The 12,791-nt window shown below is 35.7% G+C and overlaps 1 protein-coding gene across 4 annotated transcripts in view; it reads left to right on the forward strand.

The window, feature by feature from the left end:
• LOC117972795 (beta-arrestin-1) overlaps window positions 1-12,791 on the forward strand; it is a 58,628-nt gene that overhangs the window by 37,244 nt on the left and 8,593 nt on the right. For all 4 annotated transcript variants that reach the window (XM_059028351.1, XM_059028353.1, XM_059028352.1 and 1 more), the window contains exons 3-9: window positions 1,117-1,177; window positions 2,823-2,867; window positions 4,454-4,650; window positions 5,092-5,151; window positions 5,254-5,321; window positions 8,293-8,428; window positions 11,968-12,052. In XM_059028351.1, the coding sequence (XP_058884334.1) occupies window positions 1,117-1,177; window positions 2,823-2,867; window positions 4,454-4,650; window positions 5,092-5,151; window positions 5,254-5,321; window positions 8,293-8,428; window positions 11,968-12,052 (652 nt within the window). The remainder of the gene's footprint in view (window positions 1-1,116; window positions 1,178-2,822; window positions 2,868-4,453; window positions 4,651-5,091; window positions 5,152-5,253; window positions 5,322-8,292; window positions 8,429-11,967; window positions 12,053-12,791) is intronic.

Genomic DNA, 12,791 nt, shown 5'->3' on the forward strand with positions numbered 1-12,791 from the left:
GGATTTGCTACCTTGGTAGATTTGGACGGTTTTTGAATCAGCATTTATCTCTTAGCATGTTCACAAAGAGAAATGCCACACAGTTTTGTATTTCTACTTTTACTTTAAAAAACATTCAAACACATGTTTACTTAATAAAATGAGTCTGCTAAAACACTGTCTCATTTACAGTAACTAGTTATAGCATCTACAAATTGTGTCACTGCAGCCACTTGCAGAACAACAAAGATGGCCTTACAATATGTATCGTTGTTATGTGGCCCTTCAATTTTAAGATACCAGTAATTGGAAAGGATCACTAACTACAGTACACTTTAACGAGAGGCATTTGCTAACTCTCAGTTTTAAAACTTAGCTCTGGTTCACTAACAACACAGTGGAATGATCCCAGTATCATTCAGTAATTGCAGGACAGCATTGCCACGTGTGAAAACTTTAACAATAAAACCGAAAACTTTTTAAATTTAAAACTGGTTAATAGACTAGCAAGCACTGGCAAAATCAGCTTTTCTTTTATATGGTGCAGAACTAATTTATTTTAACATATTGTTTAGGGACTTTGGAATACCTGCACGGTGGATAGTAGTATCTACACGTATCGACAATAACAATCCAAAACAAATTTGTACCATTTTGTTACAGACTTTAACAAGTCTGGCATAAACAATTTTGGCAGCTACTTAATTAATCCTTTGTAAAAAAAAAACAAAACAAAAAAAAAAACACAAAACTGCTTAACCTAAGGAAGGTTGGTGTTTCTTATGCGTTTCACTTAAAACCGGACATTAGGGCATCTGGGTTTATTAATTCCTGCCAGTCGGACACAGATGCCAGTTCCTGGACTGTCCGGGTCAAACCTGGACAGGTGGCAACCATAATCAATAGTGATATTTGATCAGATTTTACAGCACATGTCTCTACCGGGCTTTAAGAATTGTCTGTGCAGCTTTTCAATTATGTTGGCTCCCTCTGTGTCTGTTTAGTGGTGTCAACAGAGTTGAAAGAATACAGGGTCACATGTTTTTTTGGGGTAGAATCAGGAAGCACAGACAGAATCTCAAGCTTTATACTCCTTAAGTGCCCTGTTTTGATGATCAGTGTCACTTTGTTTCTCAGCTTACAGTATATCTTGGGAAGAGGGATTTTGTTGATCATGTGGACATAGTGGAACCTGTAGGTAAGTATATACATTGACTTGTATCAATATATATCAGAGTGTATCAAAAGAAGGCACTATCCTTTGGTTATATAAATATAAGATAAATTCTACAGTGAACATGTGAAGTGATGGAAAACATGAAAGAATATATAGTATATAGTAATTTCAGTAACACTTTGAAATAATGGCCTCAAATTCCTAATGAATGAATGTGTGAATACCACAGGAATTCACCCTGAACATGTCATGCACTTCCTCTGAGTTCTGATGTTATCACATGTGTAAGCCCTAACCTCAACCACGATCCCTAACCTTAACTGTTATACATGTGATAACATCAGAACTCAGAGGAAGTGCATGAGATATTCAGGGTGAATTCCTGTGGTATTCACACATTCATTCATTAGGAATTTGTGGTAGTTATTTTAAAGTGTGACCATAATTTCTTAGTATTGTAATTAGTAGGGGTGTGACTAAGTACAAGTACAAATGAGTATTTGTAACCTGTATGGCCATTTTGTTATTACTTTGGTGAAAACAAAATCTACACTAATATAGAAAAATGCATTGAATCAGCTCCTGGCTCCAGCAGGGCATAGACGATTGTCAATCTCAATATAGAGAATCAATCCGAGGGGAGGGACCATCAGTCCAGCTGTCTTTGGTGACACATCCTCCACTGGGGGCTGTCTAAAATCATTAGCATTTTCTGCAAGCGTACAGAGCGTGCTCTGGGAGGGAGGGGCTTATGGTTAGTGCACCCTTTTTTAATAAAGCATGAAGACACTCGCATAGCTTCAAATGTTCATATGCCTTCCTGAAACAGTACTACAGAGATGTTTTTTTATGGGGTCTGTGTGGGTTATAGTGTTACTATTTCTCTGTCTTTGTCTAGGGGTAAAAAATAAACAGAAGCTAATGTACTGCTATTGCATGCTTTTAATTGCATTTTGTTGTAAAGCAATAGTATATCTCAGTGTTTGTAGTTGTTTTGTTCTGAGATGTGGTGTCTAATGTACATACATCTCATAAAGACTTTAGCCTGCTATTTGCTGCACACTAAGAAATTACTGTTTCATTATACATTCTGTTGAAAGGAAAAGCAGTAGCATATCATCTTGTTAAAGAACAGGACTTTTTATCGTCACAAAGGTAGATATATTTTGAGATTTCTTGTGATTGTGTCACGGTGTCATTCCTTGTTTTAATTAAACCAGAATGGCAAAAATACAGTAGTACACACAGACAACATCACTTCATCTCAATACATACTTTAAATCACCCAGTAACACTCACATAATAATTATTATGTCTTGAAGATGTGTTGGTTTCTCTGATTGCTCTCATCCTACTTTAATATGTACTGTACACAAGCATCCTCCACAATAACCCCCAAAATAACTAGTAAATGAATTATAATAAATAAATACATCGCGCAGGTTTGCAATCTGGTCAAAGTGGTCGCCACTTCAACTGTACATTAATCGTACAATATGAGTAAAGGGTTCTCTGCACACCCCTAGTAATTCCTATCACTTACAGTGTTACCAGTTTGTATAGCATGTATGTTTAGTGAAGTTCACTGTGCTGGGTGTTAAAGTTACCCTCTGTTAGTGGAATACTGGTTTTGGAATCCTGCAAACTTCTCTACTTTGTGTTGTAGATGGCGTTGTTTTGGTGGACCCAGAATATTTAAAGGAAAGAAAAGGTGGGTGAGACGGTCTGATTTCTGGATTACCTGTCTTCCAGGAGACTATCGTATCGCAACAGATTTTCCTTGCTTAATTAATCCACATACTGGTTCAATATATCAATACTATCCTGAGCTTCTCACTCACTCTTCAATCCCAAGTGTAAATTCTCAAAGGCTGTTTTTCAATCTTCACTCATAATTCCAGAAACATCTATGGTGACAGGGAGAAAAAGCGTCAGATCTGGACATTGCTTTTAAAATCTACAAGGGGGGTATTAAATCAACATGAAAGCCATGAAGCATCTGTAGTATAATTTCATGTTAGCCATGAAGCAAAATCATTAAACAAAAAACACACACACGCAAAAAAATGCTTTTGGAAAACTTTTATTATTAAGTTGTTTGATGTACAATGCATATCTTTACAGAATATTTACTATGTATTAATATAATGACATATTTATTGATGTATTTATTCAGTATGATAAGTGAAAAGACTTATTTTCCAAGCTGTGCCAAGGGTGAAAGGGTTGAAATCATTAAAAAAAAATCAAATTGTAGAATGCACCAAATTATGTGATGTATACTTTATATTAATTTTTCATCTACACTACAGGTAGGTCATAGACCTAATTATAAGTTATACACTTTTTTAACTTTGTTTGCAGTACCTGATGAGGCCTTTGTGCTATTATGTACACCCAAATTAAAGGCATTTAAAGATTAGTCAAGAACAGGGTAGGTTTCTCACTTTTATATTTTCACTTAGCACTGGCAACACTCATTTAGATATTGGTCAATAGCTAGATTCTGCAAGTTGCATGAAAATTAACAGTGCTTTCCTTTCAACTCTGAAAATGCAATTTGGCAGGAATCTAGAGGAAAAAAGTTAATAAACAATACCCACATATTGATGCACTCCATTTTCAGTGTGCTGTGATATGAACATCTGCTGTTGACCTGGAAGATATTTCTAAACTTCCAGTACTGCAAACCTTTTACTTTTGCAGGGTGTTAAATACAAAATGTTTAATCTCAGAAATATTTTAAACTACCATATTCCTTCGAATTTAAGTACAGTACAGTATAGTCATGCATGTATTAAAATCACCAAGAAAAGACTTGACTAACGTGACTTACTGCTGAGAAAAGACTAACCAAAACGTTACTGACCAATCTCAAATCATCCATGACCTACAGGCAGCCATTTTCAAAGAAGCGCCATTCGCTTCCTGAGGAATTTAAAGAGAAGCTTTTATAATTTCAGCGTTTCTAACAAACAGTACCAGCTTGGACAGATCGGAAATGCTGATCCCCCTGTATTTTTCAACATGCCTGCATTTTTGTAAATACAGATTTATTTGATTCATTTTTTCCTGAGGGTGGAAATTAAAAACCATACAGTTGTAAGAGCATATAATTAAAAGTACTGTCCGTATTTGATTAAAACCGTTTATGTATCATATTTATCTGTTGCACAAAAGTAGAGACAACAGTAGGGTTCTGTAGTATGCTTTGTACTTGAGTACTGGGACAGCTGTTTGTCAGTTTAGACTTTCCTTGCTATATTGTTCTGATTCTCTTGACCTCTCCCATTCCAGTGTTTGTGACGTTAACCTGCGCCTTCAGATACGGGCGCGAGGACCTGGATGTCCTTGGCTTAACATTCAGGAAGGACCTTTTTGTGGCCAATATCCAGGCCTTCCCACCAGTGCCTGAAGAGAAGAAGCCCCTAACCCGCCTACAGGAACGCCTGATCAAAAAACTTGGGGAGCACGCCTATCCATTCACATTTGAGGTAAAACCCAGATGTTTCTTTCTTCATTTCATTTTTTTTTAAGTTTGAGTTATGGCTGGAAACATATTATATTAATAAATATATTTTTTTACAGTTGTTCCCACTGATAATACTGTATGTGGAATTAAAACAGTAGATGGTATAAAATGCTTGTAAAATGAAATGGGGCAATATGTTGTATTGTGTTCCATTATCCATCATAATGATTGTTTCTAATCAAATTGCATATCGCAGAACACATTGATGGCTTAATGTCTATGATTGATCACACTTCAAAATAAATTATATGCTATTGGGCAAATATCTTCCCTGATCTAACAGCATGTGCAAGTGATTGAGCTTTCAAATTAAGAAATTACCCTTTTAAGTGCTATTTAGAAGCTTAAACCTAGTCAAGCTGAGTTTAAATAGACTGTGAAATGTTTATTTGTGTTTCTTTAGATTCCCCCCAACCTGCCATGTTCTGTTACCCTTCAACCTGGACCAGAAGACACAGGAAAGGTAAATCAGAAACCAAATGAGAATATGTTTTGATGTTCATTTAGTCTGTTTCATTCCCTTCTCTGAAATAACTTGTTTCCTTTTTTTGTTTGGTTTTTGAAGGCCTGTGGAGTAGACTTTGAAGTGAAAGCCTTTTGTGCAGATAACGTGGAAGAAAAGATTCATAAGAGGTACAAAAAGAACACACCAGGGTCTAGAAATCAATAATTCAGTGGGGAGTCTGATCTGATGATATTTAAGGTTTGAAACAAGACAGTTGCTCCTTCATCATACAAAGTCTATTGATAAAACAGAAAGCAGTATTGCCTAATTGCCATAGAATGCAGGGTGAATAGGATCACAGTGGTGAATAGTTTACCTTTCCAGGAAACATGCCTACTTGTGTATGTAGAGTACAGGCCGTTCCTCTCTAGATCGTTGTGTATATATTTAGTGTGTATAGACTGCATAAAACGGAATACCTACGCTCGAATGTTACACATATCAGAGTTGTGGGTGATTCTTAGCTCATAGTGTGAGCCATTTTGCTGCATCTTACCTTTTTTTGTGCATGTCTATGTTTTAATCAGTGTGCTGTAGAAATGATATTCACAGTGCTTTTTACATTTTCTATTCTAAATCTCATTATTGCAGATGGTTGGCTGCATGTATAAAATAGTTTAGTTGACCTGTTAAATATTGAAATATCACACAAGCGTGGTGGAAACTGTAACAGTATCTCTCTTGTATGAGGGTTGAAAGAAATAAGACAGGGGTGAGTCTACGTAAATAATGCCCCACATTAAATCTATAATAATCCTGTTTTGTTCCCCACTCTTGGAATATTTGTGGTGGAAACAGGTCTGCGCTATAGCTGGCTATAACAGCGGTATTAAGATCTTCCACGGTTTAGATCAATGCAATAGATACCAGGACCAGTTGCTGATACAGTTATGTTGGAATGGTTGACTTAATTGGGGATGGGCCTGGATTGCCAATATAAATGCCAGTGATGTCAGCAGCAACATTTCCTCCTTTGTCTTGATTTATCAGACCACAAACAACTTGGTATGGGTATGATTCTAAACTGACGTATTCCTTTTGTTATTTGGATTCCATTTGTATAACATTTTCTATCTCGGGTATTACTTCCTTGTGACTTATTTAAAAAAAAAAAAAAGTTTAAAACACCCCTGTGGTCACAGTAGACCTCTCAGAAACACGTCTACTTTCAGATTTCATCTGGTACACCAAAGTTTAACCTGATGTAAGAAATGCATCAGTAGGAAATATCACATTGTACAAGTGAGGTATTTATTGCATCCACTAGGGGGCGAGTGTCAAAGGGGCGCCTACCAGCACCAAACCCCGACCTATTGTATTTCTAGAGGTCAACCAAGTTGATTTGTATAGCAATCCCAAGAAGTAGATCGAAGGTAGGCTGTCATTTCTTTAAAAATACATCAGTGTCAGACCAGGACATGATTCCTTAGTCACTTCTGTTAAGTCAATTTTGATGATGAAAGTTTTCCAAAAATAGTTTCCAACATACATTACAGTATATTGTGATCTATTATACTATTAAGGACCAAACACTAAAACAATTATATTGGTATTTATAGGAGAATATGCTTTCTTCCATCCAATCAGAGCAGAACACTATTTATTCTCACTTGAGCCCGCCCTTTTTTCATCTTGTTTCCTTTCTCCCACCACCCCCTTTTTACCAACTCTCAGCTTGCACTCTCATGGCGTTCCTTTAACATGAGCTCCCTGCCGGCCTGCTTTTGGCTGCTGATGGCTATCAGCGATTGCTACCAGTGCAGTGCTATAGCGACGTTTTCTTTCCATGTATTTTGGGGCATTGTATTTATTAACTTACTGTTATTAAAACAGTAGCTATTAACTTAACTTCACTTACTATCCATTACCTTTTTTCCTATAGTGAATCATGTTCTAAATAGAAATAAAGAACATAAATACTGTTAAACCTTAAAAAAACCTGCAAACCTACTATCACTGAGATCAGGTGTGTGTCTGAGCCTTTGTGGCAAAACACGATGGGCCTTGATGATATACAGAGAAGTTTCAAAAGGTGTCAGCCTTATGCCAACACAGGCATCGTATTGAATGGAATACCATTTCGGAAATCCTTTGCTGGGTGGGTAAAATGAAGGACAAATATCCCATCTGGTTATTTTCCATTGGACTTGGGACGGCTTGCATTTTAAAATATTTTATCTGTTTTTGAAGAGAGGAGGGTTATCTGTTAAGGCATACTAACATATTTAGTGAGCCATTGATTGGAGTTAAATGGACAATACATTGCCTCTCCCAGTCGTTTGCCACTCCTAGAAAGTGGTTTCATTTTACCACTGCACCTATGAGACAGCTTGCTTATTAAAATCATTTGCATATATTTGACATATTTTGTACACATTAATTGAAATGTCAAGTTCTCAGCAGTATAGTTGTTGTTGCAAATACATGACATTTCACTCTGGTTACAAGATCACACGAATAAGCTCTAAACCATCAAAGGCGGCAGATCATGTTTTAGTTACTCACTTGAGTTCCAAATGACCTTCACAACGAGCAGACATTTTTTTAATTAACTTTCTGAGGGAATAATTACATTCATTATTGCCTGCGTTTTAATCATTTCACGAATTAATTAACTATAAACACTACTGCTGTTAACTAAATTAATAAAATGTAAAATGTTCATGGTTTAAAGTCATGTATTCTCAACAGTTTTTTTATGTCACCAGGTTGTAAGAGCCAAAAACTAATTTAAAGTGCTGTAGTTTGCCGGGACAAAATAGTACATTTTCATCCTTACAAACATTTTGTTAGGTACTTTGACATCGATAACGTCAATGTGTTTTGATATACATATATATACAGTGTGTGTATGTGTATATATATATATATATATATATATATATATATATATATATATATATATATATATATATATATATATATGAAGAAAGAAATAAAAGAAAAAAGGATATTTCAGGTACTTAAATATAGAATAATTGATTACAAATCAATTATCTGGATGTTTCGGACTTCAAATCCTTAATCGGCTGAATACAAAGAAACTGTTACGTGGCTTTCAGCATAAAACGTTCTTGTAATTTGTGTTCTTGTTTACAGGAATTCAGTGCGTCTTGTAATTCGGAAAGTGCAGTACGCACCTGAGAAGCCAGGCCCTCAGCCCATGGCAGAGACGACTCGGCAGTTTCTCATGTCGGATAAACCACTGCATCTTGAAGCATCGTTGGACAAAGAAGTAAGTGTAATAATCTGATAAAGACTTGAGTGCAATACTGTACATATGGTATGAAAGGAGGTATATGACAATATAAAAAAACTTTACGCAAAATACTTTATTTTTGATATGCCATTTAGTCACAGATTAACCAGCCTTCTCCACATTAAATGGCTCTTTATGAAGAACATATACCAAATGTAACTCTGTACTGGCTTAACAGTTGAGCACAAGGTCTTTATCCTACTATACGGAATGGATTTGATTGATTTTCAATCCGATTCTGTGAGGCTTTTTCAATCCGATGCTGTGAGGCTTTTTCAATCCGATGCTGCGAGGCTTTTTCAATCCGATGCTGAGAGGCTCCCCAGAGCTTCACTGTTCTTTTGCAGCTGAATTCTAACTCATAGTTGTACATCGGCTCACACATCACAGTGGCACATTTCTTGAGATTGAAAAGCAATTATTTTTTGATCACTTATTTTTATTTGAGACAGATTTGTAATGACTTGAGTCAATGACTCGACTCGGAATCAAGTCGCAATTTTTCGTGAGTCGAGTCATTGCCATTCGACTCGACTCTCTGCTCAAAAGATGTGACTCGAGTCATGCAAAAAAGTCTCCATCTGACTCAAGTCATTTTCTTTATGATAAAATCAATAACAAACTTATTTCATTTTCAATACATGCAGCCCCTCTCTAACACACACAGTCATCTTGTCATTTTGCACATAAACAGGTTCCTGCCATGGTTGTTAAGACCATTGCTAAGGAAATAGAAAACACCTTCCTAGCCTATAGCACCATTCTGTGGTCATAACGTCACAAGCAGCAGGGAGCCCCGGAATCAAAATGTGTAGGCGGGAAGCAAAGACAGATTTCTGATCACTGATCACAGAAAATCCTGAGGAAAATAGTGATTTGAGTTTTGTCACAGACATGAAAAAAACTAAACAACAGCATGGATAGTACACTAAAAGTACCTGCGGCGGTGGAGAGCGCTTTCAATAATTATACAGTCGACCGGGAGAGAAACAAGCAGGCTGCATCCTGCCAGCACTGTAAAGCGACAATATGAATAAACCGCATTCAAAACACAGCACCGGTAACTGTCATTAATTTATACCGGTAGGTTTTTAGTTTTTTTCAACGGCTAAAATGAGAATCTGAATTAATTAAAAATTCAGGCACCATGCAAAAGCGGTATTTTACTGATGAGTATATTTAAAAAAAAAAAAAAATGCCAGGGCAAATTAAACATGGCAGAAAAAGCACTGATTAGGAGTTATTTTCAGGTTTTGTTAGCACACAAATAAAGGTAGTGAATGTAGGGAAAACGTTTCGAATAGGCCTAGTGAAAGCTTGAAAAGTAAATAATTTGGGAAGTATTTGGTGCTCACTACAAACATTTGGAAGCTTACCTAAACTAATATCAGGTAGTCCAAGGTCAGTGCTAATCAGGGTCTGTGAAACTAGAGGCCTATGTTTAAAGTCTTACTAAGGCTTACATTGTTTTTTTTCTTTCTTTCCAGTCACATCTTATACTTTTAACATACATATACATAATGCTTTAACTTAGTTAGGACTCCAACAGACACCTTTTTATTATGTTTTGTGCTTTTGTGAAACAGTATCTGTTACTTAAATGTCTAGTTGACATTTAATGGAAAAAGACACTCCATAGCTCAGCTTACACTAAGAGGAGAGATATGTAGTACAGATTCTGAGTTACCTGTGAAAATATATACAACTGAATTATATACAATGTTGCCTCAGTTTCTTTATTTTTCTATTTGTCTCCTATGTGTTAAAACCTTGCAGTAATATCTCATCATTAAATTAAATGCCACCACATGTAATTTAATTTGGTTAATGTGTCTGAAACAAAACTATAAGGGCGTGTCAGTGTTGAAGTGAGAAAACATTTAGATATGTTTTGTGGTAGCATTCATTACTAAACATCCAACCCAACTGAGCACAGAGAAAGGGATCTTTATTCAGTGGCAAAATGTGCTTATAAATAGGTCAAGGAATCAAATTCACTAAAATGGAAAGATGAAAACAAAGCAGAAACCGTGGACTTTTAATAGTGAACATAAGTGGGGCAAATATGACCACATTATTGTGCATCCTAATTGTGTATTGTCAAAGACTTGACTTGAGTCTTTACTCCCCAATGACTCGACTCAACACGAGTCCCAGTTTTGGTGACTTGTTACAACTCTGATTTGAGCACACACATAACACATTCAGAATCACAGACAATTATTGTTGTTTGACCTTCTCTGGTCAGAGGTGCTAAGTCATTTTTGAAAGTGTGAAAACTTTCAAACCTGTACCTGTACAAAGTGTTTTTTTTTTGACAGAGATACGTTCAAGGAATATTAACTCATAAGGCCTGTGAAGCAAGAATGTAATATTCTACTGTCCTTTTAGCTTTCAAAGGTGTCTACTATAGGATAATAATAATAATAATAATAATTGAATGTTTCGACTGAAACATTGTCTCCTTCAAAAAATGTAAAATCTACAAAGATCAACAGCAATATTTTTCTACTGTATTGTCTTCTATTTTTACAATTTAAATGGATGCATAATGATTCGTTCATTAGGTAATTCTGACCTCTTTTTGTACATATATATTACATTTTTTCCAGTATGTAAAAAAAACAACTTTAAAGCACTGTACATTTAATCTAAAGGTTCTGTATCCAAAATAGTCTAAGAAGCTGTGTTTGTATGTGATCTGGTGGAGGCTGCACTAGATAGAAATGAATAACTGGTCAGTGCCTTCAGATTCGGGCCTTACAAATGACAGGTAATTACTGGGGGAAGTGATTGATTGCAATTGAACTCTAAATGCCAAATCACAGTGCTTACTTTAATGCTGTATTATACTCCTGGCTAGTTTACATATTATTGACACATCCGTTTCTTTGTGTTGTGGGCATTTCACATATTTCAATACCTGACACAGTGGAGCTGTCACAAGAGGTGACAAGTTGGTCATCACCCACATTTATTTTGTCTATCCAGCTCACAAACTGTGTGAGGTAACCATGACAGCCACAGCTCTCTGTGTGGGGGCCTTATAACCCTACTTTGCATGAAATCCTTCTGCTGAATACATGTTTTTGCCATTTGTTCAACACCAACCAGTTCGTGGCACTTCCAGATAGCACAACAGCTATGTGTTGTCCTAATAATACACAGTAAGACGAAGCAAAGGGCACTTTTGATTAAACATTTGCTTCTAGCCATTATAAAAATGTAGGATTTATTTTGTGAGTAAATAATGCTGTAAAGGTTGCAATAAATAGTCTAGTTAAGTGCCCTTTATACTACATACAAGCTACTGCAGTAAATGCCACGGCCATTTTTGTTGTCCATTTTTTGTTCCTTACTTAGTTTAAAGTCCTCTATGAATTCAACACTATTCTAAAGCACCTGCTATCAGAAGTTTCAAGTGTCTGTCTACATGACAAAGATTTTATGACTAGATAACATTTTCTTTAAAGCTCATTTTTAATGTTTTAATTATTTCAATTGTTACCTTATAGATTTATTATCATGGGGAACCAATAAACGTCAATGTTCATGTAACAAACAACACAAATAAAACAGTGAAGAAAATAAAGATCTCAGGTAATCATTTTGATTGTTTACAGATTTATATTCTGTGCTTTTTATACTGCTCTGACATTCCTATCCGTACTAATATGCTCTCAGGGACTCCGAGATCCCAGTCTTACCAGTACTGATTACGGGTATACCTGTTACTTAAAGCGCTTGTTAATTTGTGTAATTACATAATTTCCTATTATCTAATGTGTGTGTGTATATATATATATATATATATATATATATATATATATATATATATATATATATATATATGCACACACACAGTTGTTTCATTGAACCTTTCAAGAAAGAAAAAAAAATACCTATTTGCAGCACCCTGTATTTTTCCATGTCTTCTATGTCTGTTTTACACGTTGAAATTACAGTAAGGCTGATAATCACATCATTCTTTCTGTTGTATGTAAACAGTATTTGCACAGTTATTGTAATGCCTTGTAATAACCAGAGCAGAAAGATGTGTGTGAAAGAGATGGGCAGCTCATTTGCATTCCCTGCCTTTGAACACATTTGAACTGACTTTCACATGCTAACCAAAGCTGTAAAAGCATAAAAGCAAAGAAAGGACATTTATGTCTGCCAGTCACTTTTTTTTTTCATTTGCTGTAATGTCTCAAATGTAAGGCACAGTGCATCATATGCAGTATGGTGTTTACTTTACAACAGTGTTTTAACCAGAAGGACACCCCATTGAAACACATGTGCTTTTGCAGGAACCAGCACCTTGAATATTTTGTAAACA

Source organism: Acipenser ruthenus, chromosome 8, assembly GCF_902713425.1.
Source record: "Acipenser ruthenus chromosome 8, fAciRut3.2 maternal haplotype, whole genome shotgun sequence".
Taxonomy (NCBI): Eukaryota; Metazoa; Chordata; class Actinopteri; order Acipenseriformes; family Acipenseridae; genus Acipenser; species Acipenser ruthenus.